Source organism: Calonectris borealis, chromosome 20 (genome assembly GCF_964195595.1).
Source record: "Calonectris borealis chromosome 20, bCalBor7.hap1.2, whole genome shotgun sequence".
Classification (NCBI taxonomy): Eukaryota; Metazoa; Chordata; class Aves; order Procellariiformes; family Procellariidae; genus Calonectris; species Calonectris borealis.
In genome coordinates, this window is record NC_134331.1 from 13,019,859 (window position 1) to 13,046,027 (window position 26,169).

At 46.7% G+C, this 26,169-nt stretch overlaps 1 protein-coding gene across 1 annotated transcript in view; it reads left to right on the top strand.

Moving 5' to 3' along the window:
- Positions 1-26,169, top strand: part of TNRC6C (trinucleotide repeat containing adaptor 6C) — a 331,542-nt gene that overhangs the window by 17,412 nt on the left and 287,961 nt on the right. The window contains exon 2 of the mRNA XM_075169886.1: positions 11,913-11,978. Within this exon, the coding sequence (XP_075025987.1) occupies positions 11,913-11,978 (66 nt within the window). The remainder of the gene's footprint in view (positions 1-11,912; positions 11,979-26,169) is intronic.

Consider the following 26,169-nt stretch of genomic DNA (forward strand, 5'->3'; position numbering starts at 1 on the left):
GCGGGGCTTTTGCTTTCCCTATTAAACTGTCTTTATCTCAACCCACGAGTTTCCTCACTTTTACCCTTCTGATTCTCTCCCCCATCCCAGCGGGGGGGAGTGAGCAAGCGGCTGGGTGGGACTGTGGGTTAAACCACGACACCTCCACACTCAGCCTTATTAATGCTGCTGGTGTATGTTTTCTTACCCTTGGACTAGGAAATGCTTTTCTTTTCCTTTCAGCACCTCCTTGGTTCCTATAGACAAGAATGTCACCTGGGTTACTCGGACTTGAAAGTAGTTATGACTGGAACCGTTTCCCTCCTCGAGTCTTGGCATGTCCTTGGGTACAACCAAGATCAGGACCGCTGCCTTACAGACAACTCCCATTTCCTACAAATAGGAATGCTGCATCCCAATCTGTTGGTTCAGTCCCAGAGAAGGGATGTGGCTGCCCAGAGAAGGGATGTCCCTACCTTCTGCCTTTGCTTCAAAACAAAATAAGATTCAGTCTGGGAATGGGTCTTTTGATGTCCGGGAGCAGTTCAGGGATCCTGTCGTGTGGAATGATTCCCGCTGGCAGAGATCGCTGTGAATGATGGTGAGGTGATTAATGTGTCTTTGTGATTAACCCCAAAGCGATGTGCATGTGTGCTGTGAGACAAGCACTGAGGTCTACCCTGCCCGTCTCCCTGTGCGTTATGCCTATAGCAGTCTATACATTCCAGTCCTGGTTTGCTTTCCTAGAGGTCTGTGTTGTGTAATGGGATTATCCACTTTGGGTTCCTATATGATGCTTCATTCACATTAAGCCAAAAGATTTGCAAGTAAATTCCAGGAAGACTGAAATCAGAGCAGATGCTTGGCAGGGTGCATCTGTCCTGTGGAGTGGAGGCTGCATGGTCAGGGGAGTCAAGGGCTCAAGGAGAGGAGAGTTGAGAGAGGTTTAGTAAAGACAGGGAAAGTTCCGCTTGAGCCGTGTGTGTGTCTACGTGTGCCCGTGCGCCTGCGCATCTCCCTGTGTGGGATTTTTCTTCCCCGTTCTTTCACCGCCCAGTGTTCTTTATTGTCTCTCACAGGTAGATCACTCGTTGCTATAAATTTTCTTATCTCCAGTGCTTTTCCAATTATGGATAACAACAGGAAAGCAGTCATTGGTTTCTAAAAGGTCATCAAGATATAGGGCCCGATTGGGAAGAGGATGACTTATGGAGTTAGCTTGTGTAAATCTGGGGAAGTTTTATGCACAAGTCAGGCACGAAATGTAAGTGAGATTCATAAAAAACAGAGATTTACACTGGCTTCAGTTAGTGGAAATCAAAATGGTTATGAAAATTTCCCATTCTCTCTATGCCTGTATATGCAGAGAATAAGCTTTAGAGGTGTTTTTCAAGTGCCCGTGGAGCTGGGGAAGGGCTGTCCTGCCAGCCCTGGGCGACGGACCGCTGCCTGTCCAGAGGATGCTCAGGGTGCAAAGCAGTGGTAAATACGAGCTTCTCTCACACCTTGCCTTGCCGGTCATCTAGAGGTGACCTCCTCCATGCATGAGAAGGCAATTCGGTCTCATCTGAGTGCTGGCAGCATCCAGTGAAGGTGACGGCTGGGACAGAGCCGCTTCTCGGGTGACGTCAGGATTAACGCGCTGTCTCTCTTTGCACCCACTGCAGATCCGTGGGGCTTCAGTCATTGAATTTGTTGGGTTTGTGTGGGGACGTGAGCCTGCCCAGGTCACAGCTGGAGACACCTGCTGTGTCTTTTTTTTTTCATCACCTGCTGTTGGCCGAGTCTGCTGCCAGCGACCGGGGGGAGCGTTGGAGAACAGCGAAGGCTGCAAGCCCTGGAGGCTGTGAGCAGAGGAGACACTTTAATCCTGAGCTGTGGTACAGGCAGCAGTTACATCCCAAAGGGTCGCTTGCCTTACCCGTCTGCTGAAAGTGTCCATCAGCCCCTGTAGTGCAGCCATCGCTGCTGCCCGTGACTTAAGGTGACAGCCTGTTTCCCGATGGTATAGCAATGGCTTTTGTGCATATACAGCAATGTCGTACTGCAGGGCCTGGCTCCGTCTTGAGTAGTGCAGCCCATGAGAAGAGTAGTGAAAAATGTCTCTCCCCTTTTATGTCTTAGCCTATCCCACTGCATTCCGGGCCAGCAGGTTCCCATTCTGCTTTTCTGTGGTGCTGACATACCTCTTCTCGGATTTTCTTCTGGTTGCAGAATCCAAAGGAGGCTAAAGTATTGACACTGTCATGGAAGATCACATGCATATAATGGGTTTCCAAGCTGTAAAATTATGTGTTTTGTGCAAAATGCAATGAGTAACAGGCAACAGTTCAAGGGAGAAGGGGAGGGACTGCTGACAACTCGTCCATTTTAGGCACTTAGCTGAGGCACTGAAATTATGAGCCTCATCAGCTCAGCTACTGGAGAGTCAGAGGGGAGAGGGGAAGGTCTGCCCAAGGACAAGTCATCCTGTCTGGAGACCTGGATGTCCGTCTGGAGACATTTCTTGCTCAGTTTTCCATGGCGGGATCCCTGGGTGACTGTGGTCCCACTAATACCAAGTTACATGGGAGGCACTCAGGCTGCAAGGGTGAGGTGATGGGGTGAGAGTATCAGCACCGCAGAGCATCACCAGAGCATGGGCACGCACAGCCTTCCTGCAAGGCTTTGAGGTCTGCAAGACAGGCCAAGTTCAACCATACCATGTGAGATAAAGACAAGGCAGAAACATTGGCTTGCATGGCAGGGCTGTTTTCCAGACATACAGTTGCCCTCTGTTCAAGAAAAATGCCATGTAGGTACAACTTCCGATGCACCTGACATGGCAAATGGCTGGGAGCATGGCATGTAGCCAGAGACGAAGGCGTTTCTGACCATGCTGCCTCCCCGCACCCAAACGTGATGTACAACACAGCAGATCTGCCCTCTAAACCTGCTTCGAAACACAACGATTCGGAGTCGGTACAGAGGTGTCTGGCAGCAAAAGAGGTGTTGGGAGCTGCCATGAGCTACTTAACCTTCTGACTAATGCACGGAGTCATTTCTGTCACAGCTGTCTGAACGATACATTTGCCAATTAAGTTAATTCAATCAAATCCCTTGTATCCAGCAGAAAGGGCAGAACAAATCCAGGTGAGGGAGAGAGAACAGAGCCAAAATTCCCCTCTATGTCACACAACAGCAGAACAAAGGGCGTGTGTGTATAAATATTTATGAATAATTGCACTGCAGAGCCATAGCATAATTGACGACTCAAAAGCCGGTTCCTGGGATGTGTCCTCCCCACCCGTGAAGTGATGGAGTGACGTGGGGAACCGGCAGATGCTGCGTTCAGGGCTTCACTCCCACTTCACTGGCTCAAATGCAAAAAGGATGGGTTAAAGGTCTGTTGGCCCAGGGGAGGGTTCACTCACCCTGCGCTCAGAGATGCGACGCCTGTCCCTACTTGCCCGCTTTCCAAAGCAAAACCATGCGGAGATGCCAGTGCCCATCTCCAGCTTGAAGGGCAGAGGGGTGGTCGTGAGCATGGGTGGCCATCAGTGCTCCTGGGTTCCTGTATCTTGCAGTGTTGAAACCTCATCTCCATAGTGGATTTCTACCCTTCCTCATATCTCCCATCTGGGCATGGCTTTTGTTTCCAGCTATTTCCAGTGAGAATTAATTAAAGCACTTAATTTCTAATGTGGTAAACTGCTTTTATTTCTCTGTCCCACTCTGCTTGATATCACTAACGCAGGGCTTGTTCGAGCTCTCCAGAAAGTGTGCCTCAGCATAAAGGTGCCAATTCTTGACACCAGTGCAAGTCTGTAAGTTTTCCCCACCTACCTAAAACTGTTGTGTGAGCAGGCTGTTGCAACATAAGTGCATGTTGTAAAAGATAACAAATATTACTTGCCCAACGAATGACAATATCTCCTTCAACCAGATGGCAAAGTCTAGGACAAGGTCTGTGATGCACACTTTTGTGTTATCATCCACCCAACTTCAGTACAACCAAACCCGCAGAAAATGGGCGGGTTTAGCCATTCGTCATGTGAAATGCAGAATATTTTGGACCATTGTTGTATTACAAAAGTGGGAATGTTACCTTTGAGATCCAAAAGGGTTTTACCTGTACCTTATTCTCTGCACTTTTTTCCCCATGAGTTGTTTTTTGTATTTGCACTGCCTTAAACAAATTTGAACTAGGTGTGCGTGTTGCTTCTCCTTAAAGAGTAATTTTCAGTTGCAGAGTGGCACGCTGTGGCCTTTTCTTGGTAAATGGTGGTCCTTTTAGCTAATGCCTACATCCCATCTGTGCTGGGGACCCATCCCATGGAATGGGATTGCTAAATCTCTTATTTCTTCTCTGTTCCTAAGTGTGCCTTTACAAAGGGAGGGTCTGACACAACTTGCCTGTGATCACTCTAGCTTGGGCAGGAGCGTGGCTTTTCATTTTGGTTTCCTCCATGGCCTGCAAGACTGCAGATCCTACAGCTGCACCTGTATAACAGCTTTTTCACTTGGAATATTGTGGCTGGAAATAACATAAATAGAATAAGAGAGCATTCTGTTGGTAACCGCTCCCCAAAGTCCTGACTTTGGCTGTCCCTGCACTGTCATCGGCCCCAGCACTGTGTTTTCTGGAAGCGTGGTGTTGCACCAGGCTTTGCACGGTGAGCTGGGGTTGATGCAGAGCATTGCCAGAAAGGAGGCATCACGCAGGGGTTACAGCTGCGTGCGGGAGCCTGGTCCCTGCCCCAGCTCTGAGCCTTGCTGTGCCCCTACCGCTGTCCTGACGTAATTTAATAGAGAGGGTGTGAAGGCATTAGTATTTGTTGGGAGCAGTACATGGGGTGTAGGGGAAGATGTTGGAGAGCGGTAAAAAAAAAGGGCATCTGCTTTATGGACAGTGACTGCAGGGCTCCCCTACCCGGGGAGAGGCTCACCAGGTACCTCCAGATGCGCCTGTAAAATACTTTGAGTTTTAGGGCTGAACGTAAGCACTACAGGGGGTGTGCAGGGTAGAGCCCCTGTGGCATGGCACAGATTTCAACGGCCACTGACAGATTCAGTCATCAAAAGGAGCCCTAAAAGGAAGGACGAAGGTCTATGGTAAGACCAGAAAGTGCAGAATATCAGAGCTGTGCCTGTTCCAGAGGGAACGTTCAATGCATTCGCTGCAGCCGCTCCTTTGGAAGCAGGATACGGCCATACCTTGCTATGATGGGGCAGGGAAAAGCCAAGCGAGACTCTTCTTCCTTGACCTGATCAACCCTGCCGGGGTGGCCCGAGGTCTGCCTAAATGAGGACGTGACACAGCCCAGCAGCAGGAAAGGTCAATCAATGAGTTGCTGGTGCAACAATGATTAAATTGGGCTTTGCCAGGTTATGTTGCAATTTGGCTCCCTGCGCATCTGTCTTGCCATGTTAAATATATCCATAGCCGTGTGGAGGTCATGGTCAAATCCAGGGGATCCCAGCTCATGTAAATTATCCTCCTTATCCCCCAGGCTCATAAGAGCTTGTAAGAATGCTCATAGTTGCCATATCCCCTCTCCGACACGGGGGTTTGTATAGATCTGGGCCTGGCAGTATCTCTCCCCTCCGGGGACAAGGAGGAGGGAGAGAAAAATTGTCAGTTCCTTTTTTTCCCCTTTTTTCCTCCCTTTTTGGCCTTGTTGGCAGGACAAAGAATGGCAACTGAGCGAATGTGCCGGTTTCCAGATTGACACCAAGTGAATACGGCCACTCGTAATCACTGCCTACGAGCATTTATCACTTCCACAGCCTATAGCGTGGGGAGCAGGTGTCTGACCTGCAATGACAAAACCATGGAGTGCTGGTGGGAAGGAAGGAAATAGATAAGATGTCATTTTTCAGCACAATTTTTCTCTCTTTAATGTTCTCCTAGATTATGGGAAACAATCATGGGATGGGGAATGCCAATGTTTTATGGTGTCAGTAGGGTTTAAGGTTTTAGGTGCAAAAAAAAAAAAAAAAAGGTGATGTTGGATCCTGTATATTATGGGGTATTTATAGGACACACTAAGGTTTTTTTTATAATTTATTTACTTGAGTCAAGAAAGATAAATGGGATTCTGTATCCAAGTGCTTGTATCCAAAGGAAATTAAAAGAAACACAGTCCTCTTGAACTTGGCCTCCACTTAGGGCAGAAAAATGACACAGAAATGACCCTTCTTAGATTAAAGAACTCCTCATGCCTCAAAGGAGATGATAGAAATTAGTTTGTAAAAGTCTTTCCTTCTCATGTTATACATTTTCTGCTTCTCCTCATCTCTACTTTTTTCTTATTAGAAGTGCCACCAAAAAAAAATTAAAAAAGAAAGAAAAATCCACCAACTTTGCTGTGGTATCTTCTAATACTGCTTCTAAACACACTCTCTTGTGTGACCCATGAATGCTGCTTTAATGCTGACTTCAGTTTTCCATCATTGAACGTATTTCAAGATGGAAAATGGTTTTAAGTTTCCTGATCTGCATTTTTGGGTTTAAAACCTCATCTCTCATTTTAATAATAGTAATTATCCTATTCTGAACTGCTTTCATGTTTTCCATCTGAAGAGCTGGCACATGTCCTACACATTTAAGCACAACAACATCCTAGGACCAATGAGTGCAAACTGCCAGAATTCAGATCCAGTTCATTGCACAAAACAGAGCTGTTTGTATTTAAACCTTGTTTTAGATTCATTATTGCAATGTACCGATGGGAAAGGAGGAACTGAGAGGCAACGGGATCTTGCAGGTCACACGCTGAATATAATCAGACCAAGGAGCAACCCATCCCCATGTCTTCAGGCTCTTGGGCAGGAGGAGCTGGCTGCAGGTCAGCCTGGCAGCTGCAATCTCTGGCAATGAGAAATGCTCACGGGAGATGCTGAAGAGATGACAACCTTTGTGTTGTCTCCAGATGCAAATGAGTTCCTTCAGGACTCTGTGGGAGAATTTTGGGGTTGCTGCTGCTGTTGAGCACCAAGAGAACAGCTTCTGCAAGGAGTGATTTCCTCCCTCTGTGGTTGATTTGGTTGAATGTGATTGATTAGGTTAACTAATCCTAGAGATGATTTGGAGCCAGAGGCTGCACAACACATACGATGGGTCTCTCTCTTCTCTTTGTTAAACGGGAATAAACCAGATTTTCCTTTGCTGCAAATTTCCAAGCAGTGAGGTTTCTGTGCACCCGTTACACGTCTTGTGTCTTGCTCTTCCCCCGACAGTGGCAGTGTCCGAGGTCAGTGCCAAGATCCTCGTTACAGAATGACCCCATCCTTGCCAGCACGGCTCCATGCATCATTCCACGCAAAGGAACAGCCCACGTGGGATGCCACGGGCAAGGCAGTTTGTACCCAAGAGGGAGGAAGGAAGGAACAGTAAGCTTGCCCTGGGCAACACGTGAGGGTGTAAAAGAAAAATTCAGTAAACCACTATTAGCAACGGAGAGAGGAGGAAGGGGACAGAAAGGAGAGGCGAATATGGGAGAAAAACCCTGGCCTGCAGCAATGTGCGGGGGTTGTCTCTGCCTGCACCCAGACGTGTTCTCTCTCCTACAGGCAGGAGCACCCTGCGTGCATCAGCACAGCCTGTCTGGTAGCGGCTGGTCCTTGTTGTTCTGTATTGCACTTTGGTAGAGGATCACAAGGTGATCTCTGCATGTCCAGATCAGCCTCCAAAGCACATCTCCATATCCTTGAAAGTCAACCCATCAGAAATGACAGGGGGGGAGAAGAATTTAAAAGCACACCTCATTTTGTCCTTGCTGGGGTGTTCTCTGATAGAAATGTTAGGGGAGGGAGGTTTTTCGTATTGTTCTACCAAAACTGAATAAAAATAAGGATAAAATTTTGGAGATGGTGGGAATGAAATTAAGGGGTTTGCTTGTCTCTTTAACAACCTTCTGGCTAGTAATCTGACCAGAAACAGTAATTTGAAAGGGAAGATAATTAAATTAAACAGGCAACCAAAGTGGAGGAATAAGACTTTTGATGAAGAAGGGTGGCTGGGGAAAAAGTAGAGGAGGTAGCAGGGAAAAGAAGCACATCTCTTTAAATTGTCAATCTCTCAGGGCAAGGTTGCTGCAGACATAATGAGTGTCCTAGTGAATTATCTCCCACTTTTATTGTCTGTTGCTACCATGGAAAGATGGGGAGGTGGAGAAACTAACTTTTTTTTTTTTTTTTTTTTTGAATTTGGACAGACTTAAAGAAGTGGCATCAAATTTGAAGGGCACCCAATCAATCTGTTGTCCTAGCTGCATGAAATTGTATTTCCCTGCCACTTCATATCTTATTTGCAGCAGCTGGGCTGTAAGTCATTGGTGATAACATTCTTTATTATGCAGCCGTGTTTATGAACTGTGCCTGGAAAGAGATGATAGAAATATGCAGCAATATGCAAAGGGGGGGATGCTGGGGGGAGGGGGAATAAATGCTAGTTGCTAGGGCAACCGTGGGGCTATTTTGGGCATCAAATTTTGCAGATGATGAAAAGCATTTTCATGTGATGGTTGGTCTCTCTGGGAAGAGAAGGGGAGAGAGGGCACACAATAAACCGGGAAGATAATATTCAAGAAGGCAGTCATTTAATTTTTTCATACATAAATACAGATATAGTTTCAGCTGTACTGAAAATGTATTAAAACCAAAGGAGCCAGTACCTCCTAGTCAAGGGGAAGGAGAGATGTTTTAAATAGCTAAATAGGAAATGGCATGCTAGTAATTTGGGAGGCTTTCCTACATCCCTGGGCAGTCTAAATCTAGCCGGTGCTCTGGGGAAGCGCTGCATGAGTCAGCCTGGTGGTGCAGTTACCCCTGCTCACACCCCGTCCCTCTCACCACGAGCAGCTACCAGCTCGTTCCCCCAAAGGCTGTCTCCACCTCTATCACAGCAGCAATTGAGCCAATTAACTCACAACCCCTTCTGTCACAGGTTAAAAACCCCCAAGTTATCAAAGGCTGCTCTTGACTCTTGCAAGGATCAGATGGTACCTATACTTGATACCCATTAAAATGCTAAGATTCATAAAAAAGGGGAATTGCTTTGAGGCCGTTGCCCTCAGCCAGAGATCTCCAACCTGCAGGATCTGAGCTGCTCCCACCATGCTGACACGGGGGGCGTGGAGGAAAGGGCTGGGTGTCCCCCCCCGCCGCAGCCCGGGGCAGAGGCAGAGGATCCTGTTGGGGCAGGTCCCGGGGACTTTCAGGACTGAGGTTCGGGCATGGCATCAGTCTGGAGACTTCATGCTCGTGCCTTTGCAACGCTTTCAGCTGAAGGTGGTACTGAAGGGTCGTCAGGGCCAAGGGCGTTTTTAGAGAACAAGCACAAGTTTCCCATTTTTGGCCTGTAACGGAGCAATACCAGAGAGAAAAGGCAGGTCACAGCAGGGCGTGAGAGGTGAAATCACCTGCATTTGCCGCAGCTGGGACCAGGGCGGATCCTCCTCTGCTGGTGGGTCCTGGGTGGGAACGCAAAGGGCAGCCCCAGGGAGGGTTCTGCACCTTCGCCTGCGGACCTCTCGCACCGGCAGGAGCGCAGGCGGGCAGAGGTGGCAGCGCTCGGGAAGGCAGGACTGCGAGCAGGGTAGGAGCTCGTCCTGATCTCTCAGCTTCTGACTGTTCTGAGCGTAAAGTTTGCTTATCCTCTAGACTAGCTCTGTTGCAGTGATGCTTTTCTTAATTTGATTTTACTGGAATTGCTCTGAATGAGAACAAGCTTATGCGTGTTGTTTGCAGCCCCTGGATGATCACTGTTGCTCGAGCTGTTCTTAAAATCCTTGGGACTCTAAATATATTGGCACATTAAGCCGGTTAAAATGAACTGCGCATGTTTTCAGCAAGAAATCTATTTCAAATGCAATATAATGTGACTCTCTTATTGCTCTAAAGTTGTGTTTTTAATTAAGTAGTTATCAGTGGCAGTGAGATTCTTCTTGAATAATTAAATCAAGGTAGTTTAGTGAGTAATTGTAAAGCGAATTGCTGAGACCATCAGGCTGCTGTTGAGACAGTCTGTTTTCTTTCAGAAAATTAATCCAAGTGACGCGTGTTGCTAAGAAAGTAGTAGAACATTGTGCTGGGTAATGGGCATTTGTCTTGGTATGCTTTGTGTCTCAGAGCTGCGTCTTTCTAATTCCGCCTTCCCATCTTTCAGTTGTCTTCTCCAGAAACAAATGCTGATGACTTTCCACTTTGCATGTTCCCTTTCCCTTAATCTGCCGCCCCGGGTAGTTCAGCACAGAAGGCTGAAAAGGGAGGGCTGATAATTTACTTACTAAACAACATAAGCACGGACCTGATTTTACCAGTTCTCATGCGCATGAAACAGGACTTTCTGGTCTGGGTTTCCTAGCTTTTGGCCAAGGCAGAGCTGAGCCAGCCCCGTCTCTTACACCTGGCATCTAATTCAGAGGTTTTGTTGCTTGTGTGTTAATCTGGTATTTAAGGTGTCTCACTTGGCATGTAGTAATTCTCTCGCTGTTAGATACTCTGAATATAAACAGCCAACGGATATCTTCCATCATATTAAATTTTATTTGCCAGGAGATCAAAGGGAAATCCTCTGCACAAACCCTGAACCTGTGCGGGTGCCTCCTGCTGCGGTCTGTGCGGACTGCCTACAAAATAGATGTCCATCCACATGCACAGTGAAGGACAACATGTGCACACTGTGGAAACAGTATTTTTGACAGATTTGTTATTTTTAAAAGCCTGCCTCGTGTACTCCTAGTAGCTTTCCCTGCTCTGACCGAGGAATATGTCCAACAAATATGAGCATTACACAAACTTTGAGGAAGCTAAGCTGACTCCAGACCAGCTTGTTGATATTTTCAAAGGCAAAATGAAGAATTAAGTGAGGAGAGCCTGGCCACCCTCCTGACATTATCCTCAGGCATCAGCAATCACACAATAATTTACCAGCTGATGTTTTGTTAGGGCGTTTATTCCGTAACCACAAAGTCCAGGAGGACTGATGGGGATACTGATATCTTGTGGGTTTACTTCTATGAAGTGGGATTTTTCTAAAGTGCCTCAATAATTTAGGAATTCAGCCTTATTGAAAAGCATTCGGGTACCTTTGGAAATCCCATTCATGACTCTCCGTTATGCTTTACGAGCCTGCAGCCCTCAACGGGGACGTTATTTCATGCTCTAGGTAACAATGTAAAACTCTGTGGTTTTTAGCACCATACTGGCTTTTCACCGGGAGAACAATTTACAGAGATATTGTTGCTATAGCGGACTCAATTCCCCATGCCTTTTCTGGAGCCTTCCTGCTGTCACCTTTGGCTTTTCCTCAAAGCTTCAAGGATTTTCTAGCAGAGATGGGGCGGCTTTTCTCCAGCTCTGGGCTCTGCTCTCGAGTCCGCCGTTACTGGCCGGGGGTTTTCGGACAAAACAGCTCTTTCTGTCTGTATTTGCACCTCTCTAAAATAGAGATATTGGCACCAGCAGGGCCAATGGATAGGGCGAGGGGGAAGCTTTTGGGGGAAGAGAGGCTGCAGAACTGCGGGGCATCCTTAGCTGTTATCGGCTGCTCAAATTTTGATGAATTGTCAGATTTTAAAAGTCTTTGGAAAAATTGTCCCACTTCTTGCTACAGAAGGTGGCAGACATCTCAAATTTTTTTTTTAAAGAGGAAGTTTAGGCAAGAAAATAACTTTTTTCTTTTATTTTTTAGGGCTTTTTCTGTGTGTTTCCAACTCTTTTGGCCCCCAAGAATGGGTTGGCTGTCTTTTGCCATATATCTGTACTAGTGCTGAGAAACTGGAAACTTTTATTTCTTCATTTCTGGTCCCTCTTGCACTTGAGCTACCAGAAACGCTGAGCACAAAGTTGAAGCTATCTTTCTGTGCGCTGTATAGTGTAAATACTGTTGGAACAAATATGGGTATAAAATTTGGGAATAACACAAATTCAATTTTTTTTTTTCCCAGGACATGGAAGCTTCTGCCTGTGAATTTAATACCAAAGACGATCAAGATCTTGGTGACAGACAGAAGGTCAGTCTTTTAGCTTTGTTTAATCCAAAACTAAATCATGTTTCTTAACACCGATTGTGTTGATGTCTTCTGCTTTACAAGAGAAAGATGTGCACCCTGGTTGGCAAAAGTTAGTCTTTATCGTTGCTGAGATGAACTATGGCAGAGGTAGCCAGACTGGGGTGATGTTTTTGACACTGGTCCCAGATGTGAAGCCCAGGCTCAGCTTTACTTAAAACTCAGGTTCAGGATCACACTCTGTTACAGGCTCTTTGTGTAGCTGTTTGGTGCCAGATATGAAAATGGACATAGGCATCTTGGTTTGACGCTCGCATCTGAGAGCGTAAATCTCGCCTGTACGCCTGCAGTTCTCCTGCACTTACCCAGGTCTCCCTTGGTAATGCACGTGTTCCTGCCCCTTTTTGTAAGGGAGCAAAGAAGTGGTATTTTACGACACTCTGATTCTGTCTGGAGTAGGACAAGTACTTAAAAACAAAAAAACCTGCCTTGCAAATATTTGTTTAAATGTTCCATTTTTACTGTTTATATTCCATTTGCATGTGGGATGTGGAAAGATGCATTTTAATCCAAACAGTGACAGAGGTGATGGCTTTGCCATCCAACATTTCAACATAACAACTTCAATTTTTTTTTTCTTAGAACAGCCTTATTTATAACAGAGGAGTGTAAATGAGAAAAAGAAAGAAAATGCATCTTGGTGTGCCAGTTTCTATCACCTCGCTTCCAAATTCAGTTTGCTGGTTTTAATCAGCTCTGCTTCCCTAGAAGGCCCTTTAGCTGTTCTGTCAAAATTTGTTTCTACACATGCGTTTGTGTTTGACCAGCCTTCAACTAAAATAGACTGCGTACTAGGGTTTTTCATAGCATCACTGGGGGAGATTTTCCTTTTTTTAAGAAGTTTGTGTGTGTGTATATATATACATTCTTGATATATTTATACATATAAAATATGAAATATATATGTATATTGTTTAGATATGTATTTTGCAGTAACTTAAATGGCAGTCCCAAATCTGTCAGTTCTCCTTCCTGGCTATTTGGTTTCTGCCCTGGGCAGGAACAGTGTGGTTACCCCTTAGCAGACACTTTTAATAGTTGGTACCGAAGCCCACAGGAGACAGTGGAAGTTTGGATAAAATATTTTGATTTGATGATAGATGAAGTAGAAAAATCAGACAAAATATCTGAAGGCTGTCCCTAGGCAATAGCAGCATAGCTAGAGCATCTGGTATTCCCTACAGCAGCAAGGTGTTTCAAAAGAAAACGCAGTGAACATCAGAAATCATTACTGAAGTACGGACTGCCCCAGCAGCTCCAGGATTTCGGTTAAAAAAACCAAACCAAAAAAAAAAAGAAACCATTTTTGCTCAGGTAATGTTTCGTTCACTCCAATGACCCCTCTACAGCCAGCAGCCTCCGCTGGGTAGATGACTTCTCTGCCATTCATTGACCTTGCTATCATGGATCGCGCCAAACCCTCTGTTTGTCAGTGCTGCAAGCCAGAAATGATGGTTTCGCGGCTATTAGTGTAGCTCTTGTGCATGGAAAGAGCTGAGGTGAGTCGGTGCTGCTAAAGGGCTGTTTTCTTAAAGGCCTTGGAAAGAGAAGTTGTTTAACAAAGCTCTTGCGTCTGTCCCGTGCATGTCAAACTTAGCATCTTCTATTGAGAAGGTTATCTGTAACGCGTGCCATTTTCACAGGCAGGTGCAGACCGAGTTGGTTGCGCCAAGTAGAAAAATAGCATTACATTTAAGAGAAGCTTTAGAAGACAAGAATTGCTTTAAGTCGCACTTCTCCATCTCACCAGCATGAGGGAACCCTCAGTTCCTTGGGGTGAAATCGGAGGGAGGGCAGGCATTTAAAGCAGGACAGAGCCCTGCAGACTAGGCAAGAACCAGCTTTATGCGCTTGTGGATACTCAAACCTAATGGATATTGCAATGTGTGCTTGATTTTTACTAAGACTTAGATGCACGGGGCTGGAAGGAGCCTCGAGTGCTGCCATAGCTCCCCTCGCTGCTCCGGTGAGGTACCAGCTGCGCCTTTCCCTATAATTTCAGTTCCTGATGCCTCATCCAGGTTCAAGGGGGCAGAAACTTTTGCCTCTTCATTTTGAGCCTGAAACAATGGCTGGGCTATCGGCCTCCCGTCAGGGTGAAGGAGGTAACCTTCCTCCTGATGGTGTCCTCATGAATAATTCCTTCACTCGCCCACTTGATTTCAGGTTTCCCAAAATAACTGACACTTTTCACACTGAGAGCGAGCAATTCTGGGGAAAATAAAATACATTAAACAGCTACAACACCTTGAGAGAGCCCTGAGCGAGTTGGTGATTAAAAAAAAAAAAAAAGCAGAAGAGCTTCTGTAGGAAATTTTGAGAGTTGATGGGAAAACACCATAATCCCTCCCTCCTCCCATGTGCAGTGAATATCGGCCTCGGTTGCTTCTTTTGGGACGTGACTGTCTTCTGTCTGTGAATCTGCATTCGTGGGAGCTGGGGTCCCTGGGAAGATGGGGAGGGACGACATGGGCGATACTCACAGCGCGGCTTGATCTGCCGTCGGGATCCGTCCCGCCTGCCTGAGCAGCCTTTCCCCTTCAGACAATTCAGAATTTCCTTTCCGAGTGCGACTCCCCTCTTCAGATGTGCTGTACAATGTCTCTCCACTGGATACCCACTGAATGCCTAATTTTTAACCACTCCGTCAGATCCACAAAAGCTGTTACTGGAGGTGTTTGCATAAAAGAGCTCCACTATAGGTATCTGAGAGCAGCTGGCGATGCTCTAGGCAGTATCCAGCAGTGCCGATCGAGGCAGGATGCTTTAGTCTCCCTGGCTTAATGACTATGTGCATTTTCTTAATGTACCCTCCCCCTCAATTGCCTCCTAAATTAGCATGCAGAATGTGTCCAGCCTTGGAAAGAAAAGAAGTTTGGAACCTCTTCGATTTAGACAAGCCAGGTTGTGATATTATTGAAAATAAAATGCAAATCTGACATAGATCAGAGGATGGTGTGGGCTCAGCCTTGGGCTCTGTCCAGGCTCGTGCAATGCAGACCAGGGCACGAGAGGAAGACGATGGCTTTGCCTCGTACAACCCTCCTCAGCACCATGAGCCCAGCCTGGGTTCAGCCTTGCCTTTGGCATGAGGTGAAGCGTGTTCACAGTGGTTTTGTCTTGTTTGCACCCCCCGATAACAGTCCTTGGAGGTGGTTTAACCGGCTGGGCAATGCTAGCGTGGAGCAGGACTCCTGTCATACCCCAATGGTGGAGCTTACGGATGTGCAGTTGGTTGTTAGAGCTGGACACAGCACGGAGGAGTTCAAACATCGAACGTTTGGATTGACTTGCGTGGGTGATAAAATCAGTAGCGTTTGATGGCCACTGCCTGCTAAAGGCTTTTAGGTGCCCGCTGTGAGATGTGGCCTGACCTGTGTGAATGAGGCTCCCTGGGAGACCTGGCCACGGCTGAGGTCCTTCGTGTCTGGATTGAAGCAGACCAAGAGCGTGAGTCTCCCAAGTCACTGGTACCCCTTTGAGGGAGAGGCAGTCACGTTGCTGTGAAGGGAAGGGTCAGTGGTGCTGCTCCAGCCTCCACTGGGCATCTCTGGTAGGTGATGTGTTCCCCAGTTACGTGAGTGTTTAAGATGCTGGATGATTTCTCCATCAAACTTCCCTGCATGGTTAACGGCCACACTGTAGAAATGTAGCCCTTGTGGCATTTGATGTTGTTTTTTTCCTCTCAATGTCCTCCCTTTTTCTTCTGTCCTTCACCTCTCCTGCCCTTCAACGCTGTGCTTTTAAATCTAAAATCAGTTTGGCTTTAGGTTAAGGACAATCCATAAGAAGCAAACCACAAATCACATAGGAGAGAGCGCGTCAGGCCAGAGAGCCCCAACCTGCTGCTGACACCTTTACCCCGTGACCTACCCCCGTCTCACTCCTTGGTCTGCTGTGCTTTCTCGGGATGCTCGCCAGGAACACGTGTGCTTTGTGTTAAACACACAACTGCTCTTCACGAATTCATGCTTGAAATCACAGGTATTTAGAGGCGTTTGTGCCCTCCGGAGCTGGGGTTGCAGGGCAGGAGCTGTGTCTCCCTGGGAATGCAAGTGTGCGCAGCGTTTAGTACACCGTGTTTTCTTGCTTTGGCGTTACGGGAAACTTCGAGATGAGATGCGATAATGATAATAACAGTGGAAAAATGCTAAAGGATGATTTGCTTTAATGAGTGCAGAAACACAGGGAAGCAGGTATTGTTTTGCTACTGTGGCTTACTGAAAACTAACCACATAACCAGGTGTTAGTGCTTGCAGGGCTCGTGGCGCAATCGGCGGTGCAAATAACTGATTCCAAAGTTGATATAATCAAAGAATAAAAGAAGATTGGATGTTATAGGTTAAGTTGCTGTAAATTAAAGCAGCTCTGCTGAGCTCATTGCAGTTGTTCTGGGTTTTTGCAAATGTAAGCGAGAGGAGTCGGCTTTGTTTTTGCAGCTGATGATTGGCTGAAAAATGCCATTTTCTGGTATGTGAGTAAAAGTGAGTGGGGTAACTTGGTCCTCATAATACAGAATATTTCCTGTTGCAGTCTTTCTATGTGTACTATAAGCCAGACAGACCTGTTGTCCTCTTACAAGCTGCAAATTACCCAGGCAAATGTAATTACCCATTCCCTTTGTTATTAGTGTGCAGCTAGGAAGCTTCAAGCAATTGTCCCTTTCTTGGTATTTCAAAGCTTACTTGCAAGATGCATCCTTGATATTGAACACAATGAGATGTCCTTTTTTTTTTTTAAATTCAATTAAACATTTGCCTACTGTGACTCTTTATTCACTGCAAATTGTCTCTGTAAATAATCTTCATCAAAAGTCAGAACCAATCCCCATTAGTTGTTTAGATTAATTAATGAGTCCCCCTGGAGCCACCCAAATGAATTCAATTTAAACGTCAACAACTTGGCTATGGAGTTTCCCAGGTTGGCATTAAGACAATATTAAACCTGCAATAAGTCACATTTAAAATGTTAATTCAAAGAAGCTCTCCATTTAGAGCATTTAATTAAATCCTTAAATAAACTGCATGGGCTCAATACCAGATGGTTCTGCATTTTCATTGCAGCAGAGAGCCTTGAAGTCATTGAGGGAAGTAATATTGGAGGCATGGTGAAGATAACCAGGATATATAGTGTAATAAAATCTAATCTTGTTTCCAGCAGGGAGATTCAGTGTATGTACACAACCTAGGCTAAAATTGTAAGTTAATTACATTAACCCCAGTGTACTCTGGTATCTGAGCAGCCAGAGATGAAATTAGTCTTTTTCCTATCATAAGATTCTTTTCAACTTCACTATATTAATTTTTAGCCAAATACTTACTCATAAGGAAAATTGAAGTTAATGTAACCAAAGACAAAGTAATGCAGTCTTAATATTCTGAAGGGATTACGGAGGGCCGTGAAAATACACTTTGCAAATGTCACTCACTTTGAATGGATTTGTGGTGGGAAGGTGGGGGAAAAAGAATTATGGCTGTGATCTGCACCATGCTGGGGTTAATAAAAGTCGTGATTTAAGAAATTCGGGCCTTAGGGAAAAAGAAAAAAAAAAAAAGAAAAAAAAAAAGGAAAAAAAAAAAGATCAAGACCTCTGTCTGAAGGCCCAATTTCCTTGATGAGATGTGGCGAGTCGCCGCCTCTGCCAGACGGCAGAGGTATGAGGTCTTTGAAATCAAGCTGAAATTCTGGAAGATGATTTGGGTTAGGATACTTCATTCAAAAAAAAACAAACAAACAAAAAAACCACCCCACATATGTTTGGGCGGGGTTTGGTCCTTGTTGTAAGAAACATCCTTTTTACGCTACCCCTTTGCCTGGTAAAAGTTCTTGCAATGAGTAAAGACAAAGACCCTTTTCCCTTGGTAAACACTCAAAATTGCACTGGGAAGATAAGGTGGAGGTTTTTTCTGTTTGTTCTCTTGCTTCTTCAAAAGTGGAATCTGTGACCAGCGTCCTTGGGTACAAGTGTCCTGATGCCACCGGTTCAAAAGATGTTCTCCAGTTTCTGCCTTGCCTCTAAAAATTTGACTTTTTTCCAAGTGCCTCGGGTGCCTCCTCTCTGGGTGTTTGCAGCTCCCCAAGCCGCTCGCCCTCGCTGCGAGTCGCAGATCAACACCGGCCTCAACCCCGGAACCGAAAGTCACCACGAGAAAATTCAGTTTGTTCCCTCCCTGCGAGCTGTAAATCAGGGATGTTATTAATGCGGCTCAGCGAAGGGAATAACTTTTTCTCTTAATATTCAAGAAAGTGTAATTCAATTTCCAAAAATATGGGTTTCCGTCTGTTGGGTAATAAAACACATTAGGGAGGAGAAATTACTTTGCTGTTGTGGCAGGGCAGATTTGCGCTGTTTGGGCTTTGCTGGGACGTCTGCGGGAGCCCGGGTAGAGAGCTTGAGCCACGTCAACAGTGCACACGTTGCGTGTTTGATTGCACGAAGGGATGGAGTCGGCGAGGAGTGGTCTGAGCCTGCTCGTGCTACTTGCCCCGCGCTGGGGTTGAGAGGACCCCGAAGGGTGGTTTTTCCTCGGAGAGGCTTTATAACTCTCGCTCTGCATCCCCTCCTTGCCCCGTCCCGCGGTGCTGGGGGTGGCTTGGCCGCGCACCCCCCTTCCCTTCCTGTTGTCACAGCTGTGAGTGGTGCTGGGCTCCGCACCGCCAGGATGTGGTCACCCCTGCACAGCGGCTCCTTGCCGGGGCCCTGCAGCGAGCTCTTTGTGGTGCGCCCTGGGGGAGGGAAGCACCCCAGCTGTGTCACTTCGGTAATCGCAAGCTCCTGAGCTGCCCCGAAATGGGAGGAACGGCTGTAATAACCCCTCTGGTGTGGCTCCTCGTGGTCTGAGCCGCTTCACCGAGGAGCTGACTGCACTGCAATCAGCCATGAGAAATTATTTTGCATAACTTAAAGGTAGCAAGAAAGCTCAAAATTTCTCCTCCATCCCTGCCTGTCTTCTCCTCCTCCTCCCTCCAAGGAAACCGGAGCCATTTGGTGACCTGAAAACAGCCGGGGGCTGGTGGATGACGCAGCCCTGTGCCACCGCTTGCAGACCTCCAGCTCTGCAAGACTTTGGGGAGCAGCCACCCCTCTGCTGCCTCAGGTCGCATCCGGCCCCCTCCCCGCAGGGTGCTCTGCGGAGGCTCGGGGGGGGCAGGGGGTGGCTGGGGCAGTTTGGGACCGAATTGGGCCAAGTACCGCTATAGCTATGGCTCATTTACCTACGTGTGTAGGAGTGACAAGATGAGCTTGTAAAACTTTCCGTCTCTTGTTTGCTTAGAGAAACCTCAACTGAAATGCTCTGGAAATCCCCCAGATCTTGACCCACATGAAAAATAACTCCAGTTTAAACAATCCCCAGACTGACAATTTCGGAATCATTAAAACTGAAAGTTTCTGATTGCAGCGGTCTCCCCCATCGGTCCCTGTGCTGGACATACCATGTCCAGAGTTTGCTTTTGAAGGGGTCCCCTATGGGATTAGCTTTCCTCTTGGTGTGCATCATATTAACTGGGAGATGTTCTCCACCAAGGAAGATGTTAGAAAGCATTGGTGAATTTTACCGATTCTCTTGTCTTCCCAGGTATTTTTTTTTTATCTGAGGGTCACTGTTTGATCACGTGCGTGCCCAGGAAGGTTTGAAGCACTCGGATCACCAAGGGGCTGGCTGGTTTCTGCCCTGTGGGATATCATCCCTGTGAGGAGCTCCTTACAGCCCAGTGGATGGGAAACTTTACAGGGATCAGATTGGGAGCAAGGAGAAATGCAGAAATTATACTTTTTTAGGCCCTGCCAGCAGAGTAAGTTAACAAGCCCTGCTCACTCAGGCGAAGGTGCTGCTTGTCTTCCCACGCTCATGCAGCACTGTGCAGTTCCCAGCCCAGGTAGCTCCCAGCAGAGGACTTCTTGCACTGGGTTGTCTTTTATCGAAGCTTAGTGCTGAGTTCTTAGGGTTTGTGCTGTCTTCAGTGAACTGAAAATAAATGCTGTCTGTCTCTCTCGGATGTTGGCCCAGGTCGCAGCTGCGGGAGCTTGCGCTGAATTGCTGAGATGTGTGCGGGCTCCTCTCTGCGCTGCGCAGCACCCCGGGCGTCTGATTAAATCCTGCCCGAGGTGGCGGGTGCCATTTGCTCCCTCACTCGAGCGTTGCAAGACTCACTCTCCACTTTTAATGTGGTCTTTGCAACCATAACAGCTAATAGCATCATGATTAAACATGAGAAGGGCATTCAGAGCAGTGTGAACGTGCCAGTGTCTTTATTAGCATGGGGAACAGGAATGGGAGGGTGCTGGGAAGGGTCCTGAAGGACCTCTCCCTTCCTTCAGGGGCGATGGATTGGCAAGAGAAGAGGGCATGGGGTTTACTTGGTTGTAGGAGCTGGGTTTGGGAGTTGGTGTCTTGGTTATTGGGCACACAGCCTGGTTTTATTTATTGCTTAATGAGGATTCATTTAACAGCAATGCTGGGCAGTTCTCCATATGTTGAAGACAAACCCTTGTTCATCTCTGCCTGGTGCCTCTAGCGCTGTGCGCACCCTTACCTTCGTGCTGGCTCTGCGTTGGGCTCTGCTGGTTTGCCGCGTGTCGCTTTACATCCGTGGCTGGTGCGCTGCTGTCTGGGGCTTGATTAAGTTAGCTGATGCTATGGGGATACAAAACCAATGAGGAGAAAAAAATAACCCCAGAATGATGCTTCCATTACCAAGTAAGCTGTTTCCCTGGCAACACGAAGTTCTTGCGATGCGACTGCTCTTGGATTGCCCTCCCCTGCCCTGAAATACCCCTCTGAGCTGCTGAGACAGCAAATGGGAGCCACCGCTGTTGGTACAGACCTGGACTGGGAAGCAAAAGGACGAGTTACCCTGGTGCAGCTGTTGGTGGATTTTTTTTTTTAATTATTTTTCCTTTTATGAGTCCAGCTCTGCCCAATTTCCTCCCTGCCAGATCTGTCATTCTGAGCCTCCTCTCCTCCAGGTCTCTGCCTGTGCATCTCTGCCTCGGGACGCACGTGTGAACGTGTGGCAAAATGTTGTGCCAGCAAGTTGGAGGAGGTACTACAAATGCCATTCATTGTGCTGGCTGAAGTCCTAAAAGCTGGCAAGCTCTGCATTTCCTAACACCATTTTTAAGTGTCAAAGCTGTATAAAAGCTTATCCAGCAATGGAGTCTCAATGGCACGGCTCCGGTTAACAAGCTATCGTGCATTCAGCGACGCCTTTTACAGCTCTGCTTGACCTACATGTCAGCAGTCCCCTTCCCTTGCCGCGCGTGGCTGCGGCCGCAGCGAGCTGGGTGTTAACCGCGGAGCCACCTCGGGCTTTGGGGAAGTTTTTGGAATCACATCTAGTGGGTATTTACCTGCAATTTTCTCTGTTTGACTCCAGCGATTACGTTTGTCCTTTCCTCTGCTGATCTCTGCTTACCCTCAGTTCTGCTGCTCCCCTTGCTATATGAAGTGGTAGGGGAGCTTATATTTAAAGCCTCTTTTATTTCTCCAGGGCTTGCTGGGCAAGGATTTATGAGCGTCTTAATTCCACAGTACTTGGGGCAGGGGAGTGCTTGCTCACTTCTTGGTGGCCAAAATAACTCCCATTATTTCGATGTGTTCCTAGTCTTCCCAGTTATTGGTATTTAGGATATTATATTTGTATTTTTAAAAAAAACTTAACTAATCATGCAATAGGCGCAACGATGTGCACACAACATAGTACCCAAATTACCAAGTACAGAGGTCCCAGATGAATGAACACCTAAAGCCACAGATTCACTTTGTCCTGCTCCCTCACCCCCAAACAGCATTTAGGATGAAAATATGTTTTTAAACGTAGCCGTGGCTTTCTCTTCAAGACTGCACTGGGCGAAGGGTAGGGACACACCAGCACAGTAAGTCTCTGCTTCTGGCCACCTGGCTTACCAGCCACTCTCTTTCAGTGGGGGTTCCCAGGATTTGCTCCTGGTTTTCCTTACTTCTTAAATAAAGCTCCCTGATGTCAATGATTAAGGATTGCTATGGGTCTGTAATAGCCATATATGATTTCTTCTTCATGTAGGTGAGCCTCAAAATCATTTCAAATGAAATAAAAGATATAGCAGATATTGCCTGTTAAATACTCCGCCGTCCCGTGGTGTCTACGCTATTATCAGTAGGGAGGGTTTCTGAAAGCGCTTTGCTGGCTCAATTCTTTTCTTGGTGAAGTCAATGGCAAAGCTCTGCTTGCCTTCAAGGGTAACAATAAGCTGCTATTCTGTCTAGCTGAGAATCCCACCTGCTCTGGGTAAAGTCAGGATGTCTTACTGGTGTGTTGTGGCTGTTGCCTAAACAAAACACGTCCTGAAGTATTGATAGTAAATAAATATTTTAGCAAAGACATTTTTGTTTTGCTTGACTTCCCCCCCCCCCATCCCAGCTGCATTCTTCTAAAAGGAAGTAGCAGCAAAATGGTAGAGAGATTCATAGTCAGCTAATTTTTCCCCTGAGTAGTTACTGGAGTGGTCGCAAGGTGCAGTTTTGTTCGCCCCAAAAAGAGGCCCCACGGCTCATGGAGGGAGCGCTGCGGGGTTGTCCAAAGGCAAATAGAAAAGTGGAAAGAATAATTTGTATGGGGTTTGGGGGTGGTGTTGGATTACTTTATATTCTGCATGCTCAGTTTCAAATGAGATGTAAACCCAAGATTCTCCTCACCTGTGGTCATTAAATGTCTTATGGCATTTTTCATAAGACCAGGGGATCTTAGTGAAATCCCAACTCGATTAATTATATCCTGCTTCCCTAAAGTTCTTCCTGCAGTTGCAAGGAGATGCAGCATCTTTCCCTCCTTTCTGTGTTGTCAATTAGAGTGCAGGCTTGTTAGCTGGTTTATTATCTGTTTCCTTTTTAAAGAGGCTCAGAGGTGGTTTTGTCACTGCTGAATGAAGTATACAGTAAATAGTTTGTATACTGGAATTTTGTGCTTAGGAAAGACTTGGGGAGATCTGCGGATGAAAATTTCTGTGTGCTTTTCCCCCTCCCATCTTAATGAGGGCAAGCATAGCAAATATATCAAAGGTATCAACCACTAAGCCCCTGAGTCCACCTGTGGCTGGAAAAGCAGCCTAGGAACTCATCTGTAAGATGTGACTGACTTGTCAGCTTTCTTTCTGTCCTCCTGTGCTTGCGTCTTCCCTTATCTGTGCGTGGCGGCAGGTAACACCTGGCTCCCAGTAACAACAAATCTCAAAGGGTTTGGCTCAGCATGGTGGAAATGGCTAAAGGGGGCCTGCAGCAATGACAAAGACCTCCTGTTGTAGTCTAAAGGTTCCCACACAACATTACTGGGGCTCTCCAAAAAGTTTAGCCAGTAGTTCCATTAAAAAATCATTACTCTTTTTCGTTCGTGGATTTGAAGGTAAAATTTGCAATTACTGCTGTCGCAGTTCTGCGATAGATGTGGACTGCCCTGTCCCAGCCACTGAGCAAACACGGTTCTTTGCTCTTTGAATGGGGAACTGGAAGCTCTGGAGACCTTCACCTTGGGGCCAGTGCCAACTGTCTGTGTGGATCTTGCTCATGTAATGCTCCCGACTCAGCAGCGACGACAGGCAAAGGGTGAATGCAACGCAGTGGATGCCAATTCTTTGCAGTGGCCTTCCCTCCAAACCACTCTTTAAATACACGTCCATGAACCACAAGGATCTGTGGCTATCTTCTTGTGTTGCCATCAAATGCTTGTGTGCTCGCCCACATTCCCCCAGAGGAAATAATTTTTTCTGGGTCTTTCTGTTGCATCTGTCACCACCTCTCTCATGCTGGGCTTGCTGCTTTTGCTTCGTGAGCCAAAATAGAAGTGAGGTTATTAGCTTCTTGAAAGGGAGAAAACATCTCAGAGTGCTTTGTTATGTGAACAATAAGTGCTCCTGCCCACAGGCATTAGTGCAAGTGGTGAACAAGCTAGTTAATTATATTGAAATCAATGCTATTAGCTTAGATTTAAAGCTCCCTTCTCCTTGCGTTGACTCTGTCCTTCCCGTTACAGCCTGTGCCCTGCCAGACCTCGTGCCGAAGGCAGCCGCTGCTGGGCTGCCCTGCAAGCGGCGGAGGTCGGCGTTGGCCAGCCCAGGGAAGATGCACAGCTCCAGATGCGGGTTTCAAATTGTACCCTTTGCCCCAACCTTTCTCCCAAAGGCTGGGGTGCAGGGATCTGGGGCAACCTTAGGAGCTAAGATGTTGCACGGAGGATTTGGCAGCCTGGTACAAGTGGGCAGGCAATAGCGGGGCTGATCGCACCCGCGTGCCGTTGGGGTCCCGGTGCTGATCTGCTCATCCGAGTGACGCTGGGAAGGGAAGAGTTCTTGACACGTTTGCGGCATGTCAAGCACAGCTCAGTTCTGGTAGCTTCTCCCACCTTTGACTAATTGCTGACCTGACATCTTTCTGATAGTGACCTTGTTTCAGCTAGTAATTCAAATATCTTTCAGTGTCAGAAATAATAAGTGCCACAGTGAGATGAACAAGCAGAGCTTAAGTTGAGCACAGATTAATGGGGTTTTAATATTCCTAATTTAATCACTCCTTTCTGTCTGAATGTGTGCAACATGATGTAGCAGCTAATTATTTTTTTAACCATGATGAGGATCTTTCCTAATCATTTTTATATTTAACATGAATGAAGGGAGGGCAGTGATTAATGAGGGAATAAATCTTACGAAACAGAAGCAAGCACATGATCAGTTAAAAATACAGCTGTCTGATTCCGCTCCCCCCCCCCCCCACACCCCCCCCCGTACTGCAAATACTTAACCAGCTGCACCTTCTCAGCTCGATAGCAAGCTGTCTTCAGCCCTAAAGAAAGACCTGAAACTTTGCTTATCCCTCCGGTGGTTCTGTTGGCATCTCTCTGCATGATCATCTTTGTGATGAATGCAGAATTATTTTTCTTTAAAAAAAAAAAAAAAAAAATTGCCCCACTACATACGTTAATGGTTGGATAGATGTCTTTTCAAATATTTGTTCCTGACAGGGTGTTTGGAATTGCAGATGAGAAGCAAACCAGCTCTCAGCATCTGTCTGTTGCTACTGTACGTTTCCATTGTGTGAAGCAGAGACAAAGCCAGGCAATTCAAAGCTTAAGTGGATGCTCTTGAGATCTTTTTTCCCCCCACTCTTCCCTCCTTTTTCCCACATTTGGCTGCTTCTCTTCTCTCCAAATTCTATTTTTTCCTCCATCCCTCAACCCCCATGAGTCGTTTTGGGAGTCTGTTTTCTCCCTGCAATTCCTCCCCTCCCTACCCTCAAGTCCCTTTGTGCATCCTCGCTGGTAATTTTAGGGGTTTTGCTGAGCTCTCGGGCTGTAGGGTGGCTCAGGGTTGAAGGTTCTGATGATCGGAGGTGTGATATGGGGCTTTTCCCCACCGTTCGAGTGCAGCTCAGGGGTTTGTCATTAGTGTCAGTCCATCGCATGAGCCCGGTGTGCACAGTCTCATGCCCTCGTGGTTTTGTTGTTACACCGGCTGTTCTGGGGAGCCTTATTTGAGCCGGGCACTGTGCGTGCTGCAGTGAAGCCCTTGCTCAGCCAGGCAGTGAGGGCTTGCTGCAAACTGAGCCTCCTGCTGAGGATCTGGGGTTTGCTCATGGAAAGCTGTAGCTGTCAACCCAACAGTGCCCCTTCATTAACTATGGCCATGGATAATCTATAGAATAATCTAGAAAAGATTTGGGGTTTTTGCTGGGATGTTTTGATTTTGGGAGTTTTGGGGTTTTTTTTTTGGTGGGGAGACTCTGTGCAAATGCTCCATTGAGCCGTGGAGATGATTCGATGGGTTTCTCGGCAGCGTGAGGTCATTTTGGATGCATCTCTTCTCACTAGCTAACAAGCAGAATTTTAATAACCGATCAAGATGAGCTGTGCCTGAGCAGTGCTGGCAGCTACCCTCTAACCTTGGTGTCTTCTGCAGATTGTAAAATTGATCTAATTGGCTAAAAAAGAAAGAAAGGCTTAAATACAACTTCTGTTGCTTAACACCTTGTCATTCCTTGCTTGTTGAGTAAAGAGCACCAAGCTCAGGGAATCAACATTTCAGGCACCGGTGACACATATCAATGGCTCGATGGGTGCTTGGGAAGTTTGGGATCCCGTCGTGCAGCTCTGCACAAGCAGGCAGAGT